The 18082-nt window shown below is 40.8% G+C and overlaps 1 protein-coding gene across 2 annotated transcripts; it reads left to right on the top strand.

Moving 5' to 3' along the window:
* Positions 1 to 605: 605 nt before the first annotated feature.
* On the top strand, positions 606 to 15510 carry wdr75 (WD repeat domain 75). Of its 2 annotated transcripts, none has more exons than XM_044217459.1 (21): positions 606 to 766; positions 1075 to 1204; positions 1939 to 2004; positions 2688 to 2787; positions 3208 to 3332; positions 3786 to 3856; positions 4184 to 4300; positions 4652 to 4740; positions 4992 to 5150; positions 5486 to 5545; positions 6314 to 6429; positions 6719 to 6894; positions 7093 to 7250; positions 7892 to 8072; positions 10696 to 10790; positions 10932 to 11027; positions 11408 to 11577; positions 12278 to 12337; positions 12771 to 12911; positions 13178 to 13269; positions 13666 to 15510. In XM_044217459.1, the coding sequence occupies exons 1-21, from the start codon at positions 681 to 683 to the stop codon at positions 13877 to 13879; spliced, it is 2502 nt and encodes an 833-aa protein (XP_044073394.1). In that variant the 5' UTR covers positions 606 to 680; the 3' UTR covers positions 13880 to 15510. The 2 variants fall into 2 exon arrangements, with proteins under 2 accessions (XP_044073394.1, XP_044073393.1); XM_044217458.1 differs by having other exon boundaries at positions 7889 to 8072.
* Positions 15511 to 18082: the final 2572 nt, after the last annotated feature.

The following is an 18082-nucleotide window of genomic DNA, read 5'->3' as shown; positions in this document are numbered from 1 at the left end:
AATTAGAAGATAAGATAATGAAATAAACTTACTTAGTGATTAGTAATGCCCATAGCTGCTTTAGAAATGAAGACTAACTAGCCACGGGAGTCAGTAAGACCAGCAGGTGTGACTGAACTTAATTTCTAGTTGTCTGAATTTTTTTCTTATGTCCAGCTGAGTCAACTAAGCATATGTTTAAACAACAGTGTCAGACATATAGAAATATTTGTTTGTGTAAACTTTCATAATTTTTGAAGAATAAAAGCATGTTATCTGAAAATAATGAGTTCGTTATTGTAAAAACTTGAAAAGGTGGGTTATTTTTCTATGGAAGTGCATTGCATTCAACAAAGAAAAAAAGAGATGTTTACTCATAATTATGACTTCTGTGTCTTGAAATTATGACTTAGCATTTCATAATTACAACATGAGAAAGAAGCTCTTGTGATAAAGAGATCATTTTCTTGTAACTGTGACATAAAGACTTTGGAATCAAAAGTAGCACCTGAACTCTCATGTTTGTAATTGCTGAGGTAGAGACTTTACTTTTTTTTTTTTACATTTTCCTTTGACAGTAACTGCCAAACTCCAGTCCAGCAGGTGGCAGTAAAGCACCCATAAACTGACTCGCCAACCGGCGACAGAACACTAAGAAGAAGAGGCAGCGGTCAGAGGTGAAAGTTGAATTCAGTAAAAACATGGTTGAGCACGGGGACATCCGCGTGGTTCACCGAGGTGGCAGTAAAATAAACTTCAGGGAGCCTGTCATAACCAATGATTCAAGGTGAGTGCGTGTTTTCAGTCCGGTAATGTTTAATATTTGGTGGAAGAGATTCTCGCGGTTCTTCACGTTTTTATTAGCTAGACAGCTAAAGCCGGTGCTAGCCGTTAGCATTAGCAATACAAGCTGCTAGCTAACTGTTGATATTTTTGCTGCTGTTTACAAAGAAGTATCAGCTTCTTGTGGCACTCTGGCATTTTTTTTTTTTGTAACGGTAACTTAAATGACACACACATCATCAAAAACACTGAAGTCTTTTGGTCCGAAAACTGTAAGTTGTTGTGTGAAAGCTGTGGTTGATGTTGCTGCAGGTTCCTGCTGTGCGCCTCAGGAGAGTGTGTGAAGGTGTTCAGCACCTCCACGGAGGAGTGCATCCACGACCTGCGGGGACACACCGACCTGGTCACAGGTGTGCTGCTCAGACCCTCCAACCACTTGCAGGTACAGTCACCTCACCACAGTTTGTTAACGGGGATGGAAAGAGTACAGCTCTAACTGAAGTTACTCCAATGGAAGTACTGTTAACTTGCCTTGAAGAGGACATCTTCTTACTTGTGTTGAAAGCTACTCAAGTAAAACCAAACCACAAAAGTAATGAACTTAAAGACTGCTCACAGTAATGAATACCTTCTGTATGTTGTTTTAATTTCTAAGGGCCAGGGAGGTCTCCTGAATTTTATATTTTCAATATAAATACAACTTTCAAACCAGTTCCTCTCCAGTTTAGTGATGGTTTCCTTTTTTTTTTGTAATAAACTTCCACAGATTGCCTTTTAAAGCTTTCCATTAATTTGTTTGTCATTTTTTACAGTTAATCCTTAGGTCTTGAAAATGTAAGAATATCGCGAAAAATGCTAATCACAATTCCCCAGAGCCCAAGGTGACCGCTTCAAAAGGTTTTTTGTCTGAGCAATAGCCCCAAACCAAAAGTTATAAACTATACAGTTAGATAATACATTTAAGCAGCAAATTGTTGGAAAGCTGGAACCAGCAGGTGTTCTTTTGCTTGATAAATAACATAAATGAATTGTTAATTATTATGAATCGATTATCAAAATAGTTTACATAGTTGATAGTTTAATTGATTAATTGACAAATCTTTTCAGCACTAACCAATTTTATGGATCCACCTATGGAAAGAATAACCGTGACCATGCATTCCTGTTTTGTTGCAGGTTTACTCTTGCTCAGCAGATGGCACTGTCAGACTTTGGGACTTCACAGACGGCATCCTCATTAAGGTACGGCTTGATTCTTGTATTGTTTTCTCTCCAGTCTTTGCAGTCATTGTGTCCACTTAATCTCTGTTTGTATAGTGCTGTTGGCTCCATATTAAGAGCTGCCCCCAACCAATTAATGTGGAGTGCAAGTGGAATTATGCATTAAAACTGTCCCAACAGTTAGTCTGTAAACATGCTGACTTCCCCACTACTTGTAACTGGTAGTGCATGGCCAGATATTGAAGGAAACATCATGTTCCATCTTGATACTTTGTAAACCTTGGTTTGGTCGTGCACGCTACCTTTTCATGCTGGTTTAAAGTCAACGATGTGCAGTAAACCGTGATTAGAATTTTCTTACACTTTGATCGCTCGATTAAAAATGAACCTACCCTCTATTTTATAGTACATGTTGATTGTTTTTTGCACATTATTCACTTACTGTAGCTAGCTATACAGTAAAGGTTGATTCAACAGCAGAATATGCAAGGTGTCCATATGTTAATGGTGGAGAGTGGCGAGCGCGTGTCAGTTTACCTGTATATTTATACCCTCCCCCTTACTCTGGAGAGACCTCCACATTTGTGACTTCATGCGCAGTGACGCAGTAGTGAAGGGCTAGTAGGTCGAGATCAGTTTGAGCCTGTGTTGTGTTTTCTCTGATGTCTGGCAGCCATGTGTGACAGCTGTGTGATCTCTTCCAGACTTACGTCATTGGATACCCGATTTACTCCATCCACGCATCTGCAAACCACGAAGGAGTCATCTTTATCGTTACTCCCACACTAAGTGACAAAAGATCTGGTAGGTTTGACATCTTTTCTAATTGTGGTCATTGCTTGGGAGTGATGCCTAAGAATCCATTTAACACCGTGTTTGCTTTGGTGGAAGAAAAGGTTGGTGGAAAATTTTAATGTTGGTGACTTCTGAACCCAAAACCTTTGCAATTAATGCCGTGCACTTAATTATTCAGCTTCACGAGACCAAAAGGGGAGAGATCCAGTGTCTGCAAGTCAGATCAGGGATGTGCATTGTGGCATCCACATGCTTTGCTGTCTATTACAGTGTCTTTTATTTATTTTATTTTTTTATACCTCCACAAGGAGTCGCGAGTTACAGAAAATTAGAAACTGGAAACTGGGTAAGAGGTCACTGGGTAAAAATGTGTAATAGCCTGATGTTTGATAAGGGGTGTGTGTGTGTGTGTGTGTGTGTGTGTTACAGAGTTATTCCAGCTGGTTGCGGTACATCTGCCACAGAGTGGAGAACAGCTGGTGGAGGCCCGAGAGCTTTCTGCTGTGCTCAGCGATGTCAGCTCCAAGTCAGCGGCCATCGTCTTCGGCAGAGGGGTACATACACCACCACTACGGTCACTCCCAGTTACATTCCCAAAAGTGCTATCCCCCACTTGACGTATATGAGGGTTTTTGGTTTGAAAGCTTGTGGTCTTTATCAGACTTTTCTGCTGTGCCAAAACAAAACAAAAATATGTAGGAGGCTGTGTTTTTTTGGCCATGAGGGCTAGCTGTAGCTTTCATTGATTTTTGTATCTGTCTTCAACAACTCCAATAAACCCCAGCGGAAGCATAAAATGAGTCACTATCAAATTAACTTTAGATAATGATTCTTCCCTATAAACTGGATATACAGCGTTGGGTTTTTTTTTCCGTGTATGATGATAAATTGACACCTGTATTTACTCAAGAACAGCTTTCAAATACAGAGCTTGCTCAGCTGTAGCAGCATACATGCAGTATGCTGCTACTGTATGTGTTGATAACCAAATGTTATCTTCCTCACAGGGGGAATATATTGCTTCGGCTAAAGGTTTGCAGCTGGAGGTCTACTTCTTCAAGAAGCATAAGTCATACAGGTGAGCCACGGTGTGAGATGCTTAAGTTATGAGGTGTGGAGATTTAGATATTTTATTGAAAATGAATTAAAGATGATCACACATTTTGTGTAGAAGTTTCAAGTAAAACCACAAACCATTCACAGCTTTAGATTACAAATGCCACCAAAAACATGTATTTGTCTATCAATAGACAGAGAATGATGTAGAGATCAAGACTGAAGTTGTCATATGTGACAAAGGTCATGAATCATAAAACCCATCATATTCACAATCCCACATTTGCCTACAAAGCCATGAGGGTGTTCACTAACACAGTATGTCTGTCCTTTTGTGGGTTGTTAATAGGTTTTCCCTCAAAGAAGACAACAAGAAGGGAGGCAAGAACACATTCACATGTGTTGCCTGTCACCCAAAAGATGACTGCATTGCCACTGGGCATGAAGATGGCAAGATTCGCTTGTGGTGAGTAGTAACAGCATGGTCTTGAAGTATATACACTCACACCCTGTGTTGATAATTTTGAACAATTATTTAGTCTAAACATCTGCTGCTCACCTGTGTTGCATGTATTTTCCTGATAGCTGCACCAATGTATTCCACTTCCATAGCGTGATATGAAAGAAACTTTGTCATTTTCATCACCTCCTCTACTCCAAATTTACCTGTCACAATTTATCCTTAATTATTCCCATTTTAATTGATGTGAAACACTTTCTAGGTCTCTGCAGTGTGTGTTTATAAAGTGCATGAATGTAGCTCATCAGGTGAAGTGGAGAAACTTTATTTTTCTTACATTACTGTTTATCCTTTCAGGAGAAACTTCAACCACAAGAAGGAGTACACATACTCCACCCTGCACTGGCACCACAGTGCTGTCAGCTCACTGTGCTTCACCCCAGAAGGTAGATGCACTTCATTACCGGTCTTATAATTTCTTTCTCTATTTCAGCAGGGATTTTTCATGTCACTCAATTAATGTCACTATTTTAAGGTGTCAGGCAGGCAATTGGAGTTTTTGTCCTGCTTCAAAATTTTTGTGCTAGAATGACCAAATAAGCTCATGATTTATTTATTTCTTTTTTTTGCTTTAAGAAAAAGGCATCCCTGTCCTGTTCCTGCCTCCTCTGTATCTCTTTCTGCTTTGTTTTACCAGGCACCAACCTGTTGAGTGGAGGCTTGGAGTCTGTGCTCGTCCAGTGGCGATACAACCAAGAGACCCAGCGGGACTTCCTGCCCCGCCTGGGCGCTGCCATCACACACATTGTCGTCTCACCTGATGGAGCGCTTTTCTGTACCTCACACAGTGACAACAGTAAGGAGCTGTGACCTGTATTATACACTCAGATGAAACACAACAAGCTGATTGTCATGGTGGACATAGTTTTGTATAAAGCCAGCATCTAGTGGCCACTAGCGGTACTACAGCTTAAGCTATTTCTAGCTTCAGCATTAATGCGCTATGGTTGTCACTTGGTTAAAACCCTGCAAGCTTTACATTTAACAGCACATTTTGCTCCTAAAAGCTCACGTCTGTTTCCTTAATTGCAGCAATGACCGCAGCTGTGAAATGTGTGTATTTACTTGTTTCAGAGATTTCAGTATGAAAGGAAGGCTGTGGCAACTGATTTCTGTCTCTTCTTGTTTTAGAGATCACAATCATCCAGAGTTGTGTTAAAGTGTCAGCTGTCATTCAGGGCCTGGTCAAAGGTGAGTACAGACTGTAGATGGCAACAGCACGTACAGTAGAGTGGTCATAAACATGCTGTATGGGCTCATAAATGATAAACATGTATATCATAAATAACCTTCACAGTTCTTGGAGAACAATCTTGGAGGAAGATCTTGCCCGTTATGAAAGAAGGTTCTAATCAACCAATATTTTCAGCTTAACCAATAAACCAGTCACCCAAGTTGTTCACACTGTGATAGTGCACAGGTGCAGAAAAATGGCAAATATCTCATTTGCAAATGACAAAATTTGACTCTAGGCAACCACAGTGCTGTGTTCGAAGACATAAAGGTAATCAAACAAACTTTTTAAACAGGGTGCATAAGAATCACCAAGAAAGATAAATTCACTCCAGTGGTGTTAGATCAATGGATGTAAAGGTCTTATTGCTGTTAGGATTGTTGTGGTGTCAAAATGAAATGGAAATGACTTTCTACCTTGTTAGCAAGTCTCTTATATCATATTTAACCAGAAATACCGTGTCCTGTATTACATCTTGTGTTTTTATATCAATGTCCCAGCATTGCTTTTGTAGTTGCATCATTCTGTATCAGTAGGCAGAAATAAAAGTTGTACCCTGTAGAACCGTTGTGGATTTCTGACCACTTGTGCCTCTGTCTTGCATCAAACCTTTCTTTCTTCATATGGACATATCAAAAAGAGAAAAAACAGGGTTTGAATCTGCCAGGTTACTCTGTGCACGAAAAGGAAGGAATTGATTTTCAACTCTTTATGTCCTGGTGCAGGAGAAAGTGTCAGGACAGACTTGATGGTGGACCCTCACAGCAAATCCCTGGTGCTTAATGGGAAACCAGGCCACCTGCAGTTTTACTCCCTCCAACGAGACAAACTGCTGTACAACGTAAGCACTCTGCTTTATAAGCTGCACTAAAGATATCACACATTAGCCAGACCAAGTAAGTTTGTGAATCATTTTTGGAGGCTTTTATTGACATAATGTGCTATTTGCACCTGCAATAGCATAATTATGGTTATTAGAACTTGGAGTCGACTTATTTCAATTACAGACAGAAGATACAAACACAAATCTATTCTGATCCACAGGCTCACTTAACAACACACAACACCTTGGTGTGAATAAGCCTTAATAGCTAAATTCTGAGGTCTGTTATCTTCTGTGTTTCCCACAGCTGGACATAGTGCAGCAGGAGTACATTCATGAGTCGGGCCTGGAGCAGTTTGAGGTGGTCAAGGCAGCCTTCGATGCCTCTGGCAACTGGCTGGCAACAGTGGAAGAAAGAAAACAAAAAGTTGCTGAGCTGGAGCTTAACTTGAAACTGTGGTTATTTGATGAACAAACACAGAGGTACAGACATCTAAACTATATATATTTCTGTCAGTGTCAGTGACAGATAAAATTCAGAAGCAGACCGGTCTAAAAGGGTTTTCAGTCCAGTTGTGTTTTCCTTAGTATAAGAGCAGTAGTTTAGTAATAATAGTTTCTTTTTTTTTTTTCTTGGTCCCTAACCACAACCCTGTAACATGCTTACTGTATCACCTGCAGTTTTGTGCTGAACACGACCATCTCGGCCCCCCACGAGGCCCGGATTACAGCCATGTGCTTTTGCCACGCCACCAACAGCCAGACCACCATGCTGGTCTCCACCAGCAAAGATGGACACTTCAAAGCCTGGCAGCTGGCCGCACCAGCCGACACAGAGGGTAAGCGGCCTAGCTCGGTTTCTGACAGTCCATTCACCCAAAGGCAGAGTTTGGCTAATATGTTAAAGTGTGGTAATATTTACTTTGCTCTTTTAACTTGCTGTCTTTTTCTGGTGTTGTAGGCTTTGACTTTTCTGTCCTGTGGTGTGCATCTCCAGTTTATTGTTCAATCGTTCATAGCTCTGTGATTTTTCCTTCGGATTTGAGTAGTAAACCTGTAACTGAAGCTGCTTTGGCAGTCTTTAACCACAGAAGTTCAGGCTCTTTTTCCAACATTAAAGCATAATGTTGGAAAAGCATAGATTTCAATAGAAAAATACACCATTCAAAATGGCAATCAAACATCACCGCACACATACCATAGTGTATCTGTATAGTTGAGAAAAAAAAACCCATACATGTTGTCTCTGTCAATCCTTTTTCTTTGATCTCAATGAAAATACCTTCTACAACCATGATTTTGCACATTTGTAGTCAGGGACACATCAGTAGGAATCAAGCCACTTGGTTGGTACCAGCCTCTACCATTTTGGCTTCACAACACATCAGGTTGAATGTTAGATATGAGCCAAATTAGGCTGTATTTCTCACTAATCCACCACTCTCTGTGTCTGTCTCCCTCCTCTTGAACGTGCCAGCAGACGAAGGTCCTTCCTGGTCGTGTGATTTCGTCGGAGCCTATCATGGCCTGGTGCCTGAGTGCTGCTGTTTCTCAGCCGATGGTTCTCTGTTGGCCGTCAGCTTCCAGGAGGTGGTGACTGTGTGGAGCCCGGCCTCCTGGGAGCTCCTGACAACTCTGTCCCAGCCACCAGGAGCTATTAGGTCAGAGCATTAACATGCACTCAAATACCCACACATTCACTAGGGCTGGGTGCTGAATGTGTGCTGTCCAGAGCTTCCATCTTGTGCCCATTTCCGTCTAGTTTTAGAGCAGGGCACAGTACTGGAACTGCTGTCACTATGGTTGTAAATGACATTGTGTCAGCTTCAGATTTTAAAAAAACTGCACTACACTGCACTTTTTGTTGATCTATCCAAAGCATTGACACTGTAGACCGCTGCCTCCTCTTGCAGAGGCTACATAATATTGGATTTTTAAAGACCTGAGGTTTGTACTAAATGCTGAACAAAGTTCATGGTATTTTCCAGAGCCAGAGCAAGACACTATAATGATCTTAATATTTCTACTTTGATTGGACTTAAGATTGAGAGAGTCACAGAATATGAATATCTCGGCATCTAGATTGATGAAAAACTCAAATTTCACATAGATGATCTTGTGTGCCGACTTCGTTCTGTAGGAAAAGGGTTGTGAGGCACTTTTCATGTCAGCCCTGGACTACAGTGATGTGATTTATAGGCACGCATCCTCTTCTACTCTCAAACTTCTGAAATCTATCACTCTGCCTGGAGATTTGTTACCAGTGACGCCTATGGTACACATCATTGTATTTTATATGATAGGGTTGGGTGGTCTTCTCTTCAAGAGAGACGTGAGACTCACTGGTTTCTTTTTATCTATAAAGCCCCAACTGGAAAAATACCAAATTACCTCTCAGAATTGCTTCATCACTCTGATGGGCTTCATCAGGCTCGCTCTACTGATCGGCTCTTGCTTTATTTTCCACGAGTTAGGTCTGAACTTGGAAAGACTGCTTTTAAATTTTGTGTACTTGACTCCTGGAACACAATACAGCACCTCCTGTTAAAATCAATACACTTGTACCTTTTGGCCATTTTAGAAACTTGATCTTAAACCTCCGAACCCCTACTTGTAATTGTTTTTGCATAACTGTATTTTATTTTACATTTTAATTAACCTATCTTTACTGCAAACTCTTAGGGCTCTTTCACACAACTGTATTTATTTTATATTTGAATTACCTTAATTTATCTAGCAAATGTATCTTCCCTAATCAGAAAGTTTGAATGACTTCTATTAGCTAATTGTGGTATTGCCTTTCTCTGTTATTATATTTCTTTGTTGCCTTATCCTCACAATGTTTAGAGACGCAGAGGTGTTGATTTAGCTAAATGGCTACTTTTCAGCTGCAGTGCCTGGGCAGGTTGATAAAAGGAGGGGAAAGCTTTATACTCATTACTCCAATGATATTTGTTTATTTTTTGAATCAGTGTTTTGACACACTTTGATGTTAAAAGACAACTAGACAAAAGGCAGACAACAGCATTATAGCATATACAGTATCTTTATAGCAAGACAGATAAATACAAAACAGCATCCTAAAACAAAAGAGAGTTTTAGCAAATATCTTATTTAGTGTCTTAAATGCAGGAAAGTGACTGACAGAGGCATAAGGAAGCCAGATGGTACAACACTAATGCTGTAAATTGGAAAAAGAAATCTTAAAAAGAAGTAACTGCTGTAGCAAAGAGGGCCAGTGGTCAGTGGAGGGTGTCTTTGAACAGTTAAAGGACCCTTTCACCACACTGGCGGAAGTCCAGAGTGTTGTTTCTCACCGCAGACAAGGGAAGTCAGCGCCAGAGAAAAAGAAGTGCTGCCTGTCAGCCAGCTGAACACGGGGACAGGCTACAGTTTCGCAACGTTGCTCGAGTCTCAGAAATGTTGGCACATGTCTCTGCTCAAGAAGGGGCCCTCAGGTCACTGAGAACACAAAACTACTGTTGCTAGTTTCTGTACCACTTTTGTGAAGTAAGCCCAGAACACTGAGTCAGCTTTTAGCATATTTGCAAAAAAAACAGAGGAGCTGACTTGCAATTTATCTTAAAATGAAGGAACCAGCTGAGATCAACATTTAACTGTTTTTAAAGGCATTACAGTCGACAACACTAGAAAAGGTCTCTTGGAAATTAGTCGGTACGGGCCGACATTTATTTGTGTTCTCTCTTACACGAATGTAAACTTGTCTGAACTAATAGTGCATAACCAATGAACTGCCTTGCTCCAAAAACTCAATCATACTCAGAAAGCCTCTTCAAATGAACAGACATTTCCTGTGTAATTTGGGAGCTGAAAGGGACATTTGTGCGAAATAAGACTTCAAAGTTGGAGGAGGAAAACTGGAAGACATTAATGGTCAGCTGTTTTGACAGCTGCCCGGTGCCCCTAACATAACTACCAACTATGGATGTGAAGAGCTGGGTCAATTGCTTGACCTCCAACCTCACCAACTCCAGACCGTCACAGACTCACTTTTAAATAAGTGGAAGGCAGCAGTTTGAAGTCTGAAAAGGTGGCCATGATTGATTTATCTCCCAGACACAAATTGTCTGGGTGTTTGGTTCTTGGTGGGTGTTCAGACCCAGCTTGCGTGTTCCCATTTAAAGCCCCCAAAGCGGAAAACTCCTCCACAGCTAATCCTATGAAATATGTGTGGTGTAACGAGCTGGTCGGTTGGGGGTCCACTTGGGATTCTTTATGGTCACAGGAAAACTAATGGGACTTTTTCTTTTTTTCCTCCACCAGGGATCTTTGTTTTGGGCGACTAAGCTGTTCCAAGTATCTGCTGGGAACCACCGCCAAAAACCTGCTCTGCTGCTGGAACCTCCTCACCTGCTCATGTAAGGCTGCATGTACAGTATACATGTCAGAAATTCTAATTTGCATTTGTTGCAGTTGATTTTAGTTTTGTTCATACACATAATTGGACCTTTCTGCTGCTTGTTTCTCCCTCTTCCTCTCTCTCCTGTCCTCTCTGGCAGTGGAGTGGAGCACCTCGATGGACATCAGCCTGCTGCTGGCTGACCCCCTCTCTGAGAACATGGCTGCCTTCTGCTGCCAGGCCGGATGTACTGACTGTAAGCTTTAAACTGGATGCCCAAATCTGACTTTTTGCATTTCCAAATTAAAATCACATCTCAAAGCACAATGAAATCAAATTTTAAACCCACAGCAACCATTTCTTAATGATACCTGAATATATGATACAACATACATTTTCAGGCTTTTCATATTTCAGGCAGGACCGACCAACACTGCCATCCATAGAGCCCCGCTAGCATGGCTAAAAATACTACACTTTGTACCAAGCCATGAATAACTCTTCAAAAATGCTTTTTATTCAAGATACAGCTGCTGCATGTGTTGAAAAAATTCAAAATGATCAGTTATGAGAATGTTACTTCTTTTGTTACCTTGTTAATAGGTTTTGCTGGTTTCCTTTTTTCTCTATTTTCAGTGTTCGTGTTTAAGCCCAGCGAGCCTCGGCCGCTGTTTTCCCATAAAGCCGTGTGCTCAGGGAAGGTGACTCGCGCTGTCTTTGCCCCGAGGGAGGAGATGCTGGAGAGCTGTGAGGAGAGCAGCCAGTGGCTCAACTGCTCCCAGCTGTACTTCCTCACTCAGTACATGGTAAACACCACCACTAGAAAAACACTCAATTAAAGATATTTTATGTGTAATTAACAACAGATTAGAACAAACGTGCAAACACGTCTTTTTACTAGTATAATCATGTATATATTTATTTCATACCTCAAACACAGCTGATGATATGTTGTCTCTTGGATCAAGATCTGTTTTGTCATTGTGCTCTGGCATTTTTTTTAGAATTGCAGTGATGGATCCAAAGGGGGCGCTACACTTACACTACACTTACACTACACTTACACTACACTTACACTACACTTACACAGATTTTTATAAGGTGGCATATTTATTACTGGTTGGCCTAGTGAGGATGAGAGCATAATTTATGGAGAGACAAGACATGAATTATTTACATTTTTTGGCCCTTGGTGCACATAACCCCAGCTCTGTTACCATTTCTACTCCAGAGACTCATAGACCAAAACTCATAGCGAGCAGGAAATGGCCAAATTCAGTCAACCCAAATGGACACAAGCTAAATCTTCAAATTCTGTTCTGTGTCTTCTTAGTAACATCATATGTGATCTGAATGTCATAACTATTATGTCATTTTAGTTACAGTGTGCCATTGGGTAAACATAATATTGCAGTAAAAAGGACTTTGCTCCATATTTACCTTTTGCATATTCTGCATGCTATTATTGTGTGCATGCTGTTGGCTAATGTGGACTCTCCTCTGCAGGACCTCATGACATTCACCACCAAGGCGGAGGAGGACAGACTGATGGCATCAAGCAAACAGGTACAGCACAGCTGAGCACCAACCACTGCGCCGCATAAAAGGGTTTCAAACATTTTTGGCCTGCCAGTCAAAACCTCCGGATTTTCCGTGCCGAGCATGTTTAGAGCAGTTTTTTTGAACTCTATGGAGACCAAAGATGATATCTGATGGCCAACAGTTCCTCGTGCTTTATTAGCAAAACTAATAAAATAAACTGTGAGCTGGACTGATGCCTGTATCAGTTGTTGCTTCATATGTTTTCTTCTGGAATGGTGAAGAGCCAGTTAATTCTGCTTATCTAAAGTTACAGGAACTGGCAAACCATAAAAACATCAATGCTGAAGATTGACCTCTGTCCCACCACTGCAAACTGTTGACCTATTTTCATTTTTATTAATGTGCGACATTTCCTGTTTTTTCTGACATTGTGATTTCTTTTTTCCACCCCTCCAAGCTTGTGATCGACGACAGTGTCGCCATGACACCATTCTACCTGTTGCTGGGAAAACACAGACAACAGGGAAATCAGGACGCACTGAGCAGCCTGTCTGCTGAGAGAACACCTCTGCCACAGGGCTCTGTTGCTATCAAAGAGGTCGGTAGTTCAGCCCTGCGTGGATTATGTCCACTTTGTGTTGTAGAGAAGTTGGTTCATCGACATGTAAATGTTTGCTTGACGAGATTGGCTGTTGAAATTCAAAACAAAAATATGTATTTTAGTGAATGAGTGAGAAGTGTGTGTTTGTGCATGTGACGTTGACTTATAAGATTTTTGTGAAATTTTAAAAGCTAAGCCATCTTTGTAGTTTTTTTTGATGTGTCAGTTTGTTGTGCATTAAAATTTTTTTTCCCCCCTGACAGCTTCTGCAGACCCCGGCCCACGTCTTGCCCTCCACCTCTTTCCTCTGCTCCATGTTTGTAAAGTCTCTGCTCATCTCCGTAACAGATGCCAGGTCAGTACTCCACTAAGGCTGGACTGAAAACTTTCACGCTTCAGAAATTCAGCATGTTTTCTGAATGAACATCCAAATATTTGTTCTTAAATAATTAGCCAATAGAAACAGAGAAATGAGTACAGTCATAGTGGTTATCTGTGCCCTATTTAATATGTTAATATTGATTAAGGGGGGAAATGTGATAATGTGTATATTTTTGACGCCTCACTATCTTCATCACTGTGGGTTTGATAATGTCTGCATGAGTTGACAAAACACTGCTGCAATTCAGGCCTCACGTGATTCAGCAACTTGAGATCCAGGCTGTGGACTTTTGTTTATCTCTGAAAATATGCCGAGTCATGTTAACTTTTTTTATTTTTTTCCCCCACACATGTGTTTTCATGGCCTCAGGCAGGAAAATAAACACGCAGAGGAGGAAATGGAGAGTGAGAAAGAGGAAGAAGATTCAGAGGGGGAAATGGAATCCAGCACTGTGAGAGCAGAGTCTCTGGGAGGCCAGGCAGCAGAGTCTGCAGCCCCCGTTCTGACAAAAGCCCAGCTTAGGGAACTGAGGAGGGTGAAGAAACTTGACCACAGCTGGCTCGCAGGCCTCTTGGACTCTTGAACATGACCATGTACAAAGACAGACACTCATACTGATACAGTGCCTATAGAAAGTTTTCACCACATCAATGGATTTTTTATTTTTTTTTAAATGTTTTATGAGTGGAAAGAATAAAAGACGATGTCAAAGTGTAAACACATACAAAAGAGAAAAAACTGATTGCGTAAGTACCTGCTTGGCAGCAATGACAGCCTTGAGTCAGTGTGTGGATCAGTTTGCACATTTGAACAATAAAAAAAAAAAATTGCCCCAATTTTTCTCTGTTGGAGAGGCAGCTGAGGCTCTGTTGGACGGGGATCATGTGTGAACAGCAGTTTCTGCCACAAACTCTGGACTGGATTCTGACTCGACCACTGCAGAATATTAACATTATTGTTTTTAAGCCATTCCTGTGTAGCTTTGGCTGTATGTTTGTGGTTGGTGACTCCCAAGTCACTGTTCTCTTGCAGCCTGCAGCAGGACTTCTCTGTATTTCACTGCAGTTCTGGGGCCTCTATCACCAAATTTGCAACATGCAAGCTGTGATGTGAGAAAATTTGCCCTTTCTCTATTGCTATACTTGCAATCCATGCACAAGCATGCAAGAACTCTGTAGGACTTCAAATGTATCAGCAATTTGGAAGCTCCAATCTTTTGAGAAAAGTGAAACTGCCACCATTTGTGATCTGTGTATAAGCAGTCCTTGCTAATCCCTTTTGTAAAACGGGTCCCTGTTACCATCTTCACAAGCCTCCCAGTTCCTGCTGCAGAGAAGGATGCCCATAATGCTCAGCAGGATGGTGCCACCACCAGACTTCATGCAGGGGATGGTGTGTTTTTGCCAATATATACAGTCTTTGGTTTACACCTACCAGTTTAGTATGATGATCAAGAAGCTCAATTTTGGATTCAAAAGAACTTTTTATTTCATTTCAGTGTCCCACATGCCCGCTGGTAATCACTAGGTGAGGACGTCGTGTGTTTTTGAATTACAGAATTACAACCAGCCATATTTCATCAGTTTTTATGATTGGTCTTACTCTACTCTGAGGGATATTTAGCGCCTTTTTTAAATACTTTGTGTCTAGGTTTTCCTCCTAAACTCAAATGTGGATGTATTTCTTTTTTCCTTTTTCAGCAATTCATAATTTCTTTTCTTTTTCAAATTAGTTGAGCTATTCCACAAGTACCCCCCTGTTGGGAATCATTGGCCTTCCTGATGTAGTTTTTGACAGGATATTAAATGGAAAACACCTGGATCTTCCAGATAAAGATTTATTTAACTGCCATGCGTCGATTTAAACACACATGATCATCATTTTACTTCATACGACTTAAAGCAACTGGTCGCACCGGTGATGATTTTGGTATGTCATAGTAGAGGGATTAAGTACTGCAATCATTTCTTGTGATCAATTTGTAGAGATATGTTGATTTGGGTGATCAAGTATTTTTTTTTTTTGTTGCTTTTTTATGATCAGTGTAAAAAATAAAAAAACGAATCAGGTCCACTGTCATTTAATGGTAAAACATGAAAAAGTCCAAGGGCGGGGTGAAAACTTTCTACAGGCATTGTATGCATGCATATAAATTTGCAATTACATTTTTCTATACTTTAAAATTTAATAAACAGATGTCAGCCTTTCCTTAAACTGTCTCAATGGTTTTGCTCTTTGGATTCTTCCAGAGTCCAAACTCTCAGCCTTTTTCCGTTGTCAGTATTGTGTGATGTAATTCAGTGTAGTGGGGAGTAAAGGTCATATATGTAGATGACGTTTCTCACGTCGTACTATGACACATCTAGTCGGACTGTTGCTTTTAAAAAGGAGTAGGATTAAGAAATGAGGCAAAATGAATGTTAAAAGAACAAAATATATAATGATGACGTATTGTTTGTATCAGTCCCTAACATTTTGCCTGGAAATGCAACCCATGATGTTTCATATAACTGCTTCTTGTTGGGTTCTTGTATATCTTCAACATTACATTTTCTTGTGTGACAGGGCCCTTGAAAAGTCACATTATTGGTGCTGTAAAGTCAGACCAGCCTCAGCAGACTCTTGAGTAGCAAATCCCGTAGTCCTGAGTAGGCTGTCTCAGAAGGAGAAGGTCACGTTCTGTTCCCAGAGAGTGCACGTTCATCTCAGCAGTTTTCAGTTCCTTTCTCTTATCAGGTGCTCCGGGCCCCGGCCTCCCTCCGCCGAAGACGGATCCAACATGCCCTTTCATGATCGCTGCGTTTGACAGATATCGAGGGCGTACAGGAGCTTTGGTCATCAAACCAGAAAAATCTATATATCCTTTTGGAGTCCGGAGCTGTTTATCTGTCACTTCTATTGACTTTATACGAGCTGGGATTGTAAAGCAGATCCAGTAAATATAAAATACACAACAAGCCCTGTCTGAATCCTCATGGTAAACTTTGTTTTCACTGAAATGTGCCGTAGCATGAAAAAGAAAAAACTACTGTACTTCACCACTGGCATCTGGTTCAAACCCTGGAACAGTTTGTCTTCTTTGTCTACTGCCTTTGCATTTAGCCTTGAGCAAGACACCACACTGAGCAACAGACAATCCTTTTTCAAAAGGCATTATAATATAATACATATAAAACAAATGCTACAGCTACAGAGGACTGGTAAACTCCACACCCTCAGATTTTTTTCATTTTCAAACTTAGTCTTCAGTCCCAACCGACGCTGACTCAAGTGACATCACAGCTCCCTATGGAGACACACAACTCTTTTCACATGCAGCAGTACTCAGAAAACAGACTTTGATGTGTAAAATCAGTGCAGCCAGATAGCTTATCTTAGCATAAAGACTGGAAACATTAGGAAACAGCTAGCCTGTTCAAATGTAAAAAAAATAAATAAAAATACCAATACTACCAGCACCTCTAAAGTGCAGTAATTAACACATTACATCTAATTTCTTTATTCCGTACTAAAACAGCAAGTTGTGGTTTCACGTCGGGTAATGTGCTGGACTATATGGCCGGGTGTAGTGACTTCCAGGAGTCTTGTCACCGTGAGGTAGCCAGGCAGCGGAGACGCCAGCAAGTCACTGCGCTCGGCCAAGAAATAGTCGGGCGCATAACCGCCATAAACCACAACTTGGGGTTTTTTAAGATTATCTTTTTGGAATTTTGCCTTTATTTGACAGTCATTGTGGAGATAGACAGGAAACATGGAGAGAGAGGGGTATGACATGCAACAACTAGTTCCCGTGGCCAGGAGCCAAAGTGTGGACATTGTGGTTATGTGGCACGCGCCAGGGTGCACTGAGCAATGTTTGAGCGTCTAGCGTCTGAGCGTCCTGAATTTCCCTATCAGCAGTGGTATCAGATAAATATTATTTCTGATGTCACCTTTGAAATTACAGTTACAGGCTTTTCCTGGAACCTCCAGCTTCAATAAAATAAGTGAACAAAGGGCCTTGACAGGAGATTCTGACCAAACAAAAATGTATTTTTTGAGAAAATCTGCCTCTCTGAGTGCTCTGAGAGATCTTGCACATAAAGAGGAAGATATCTCCACCGTGCACGCTTATCTCGAGTCCCGGTTCCTGTCTGCAGACATTGGACTTTCGCTACAGTCAGTGGCCTTTTCCTTCTCAAGTATATGGTTCTTCAAGTATGAGGAGGGGCCTAAATAGCAGCCTTTTTAAGGTGTTGCTCTCCTCATGTTAAACCCTCTGCCCTAAACTGTTAAATGACAAATCCAGCTGTCATAAAAAAAAAAACATCTTAAGTCTACAGCACAAATACTAAGTGCATTTTAATACTTACTGCAGGTTCTGCATAAAAATAACAAGTCAGCATGCGACAATTTAGGGTCTAAATCAATAAAAACAAGACAGGACATTAAAACAGCAGATTAAATTACATATCTGTGCTATTAAAGTGCGTAAATAAAGGGCTGCTGGACAGATTTCACGGTTTCTATTGTTTAAAGTACAAAGTCGTTTTTTCTTTGTTGAATTTTTCTCATACTGTGGTACCAGGCAGCATACATGTTCAGGCAAAATCTCATGTTTTGTGTGTGCCTGGGCCTTTTATTGCTGTTGTTCAAAGTAAATCTCAATGGGGATAAAAAGAAATAAGAGGGCTGTAAAAACTTGAGATAGTTCTGTGAGTAAGTGATTCTAGGGCAGAACATTTGGCAAGCAAAAACTTCCTACGGAGACTCAAAAAGGTACTATTGTATCATTAGCTGTCTTACT

The sequence above is a fragment of the Siniperca chuatsi genome, linkage group LG12 (genome assembly GCF_020085105.1).
Source record: "Siniperca chuatsi isolate FFG_IHB_CAS linkage group LG12, ASM2008510v1, whole genome shotgun sequence".
Classification (NCBI taxonomy): domain Eukaryota; kingdom Metazoa; phylum Chordata; class Actinopteri; order Centrarchiformes; family Sinipercidae; genus Siniperca; species Siniperca chuatsi.
The sequence above is the reverse complement of the archived record's forward strand: the minus strand, read 5'-3'. Positions and strand labels throughout refer to the sequence as shown.

Bases quoted from the DNA above. Each gene is read 5' to 3' on its own strand.
- wdr75 (XM_044217458.1), top strand. From the start codon at position 681: ATGGTTGAGCACGGGGACATCCGCGTGGTTCACCGAGGTGGCAGTAAA. The intron at 6,895-7,092 runs GTACAGACATCT...TATCACCTGCAG, and splicing joins TTTGATGAACAAACACAGAG to TTTTGTGCTGAACACGACCA. The intron at 12,912-13,177 runs GTCGGTAGTTCA...CCCCCCTGACAG, and splicing joins GCTCTGTTGCTATCAAAGAG to CTTCTGCAGACCCCGGCCCA.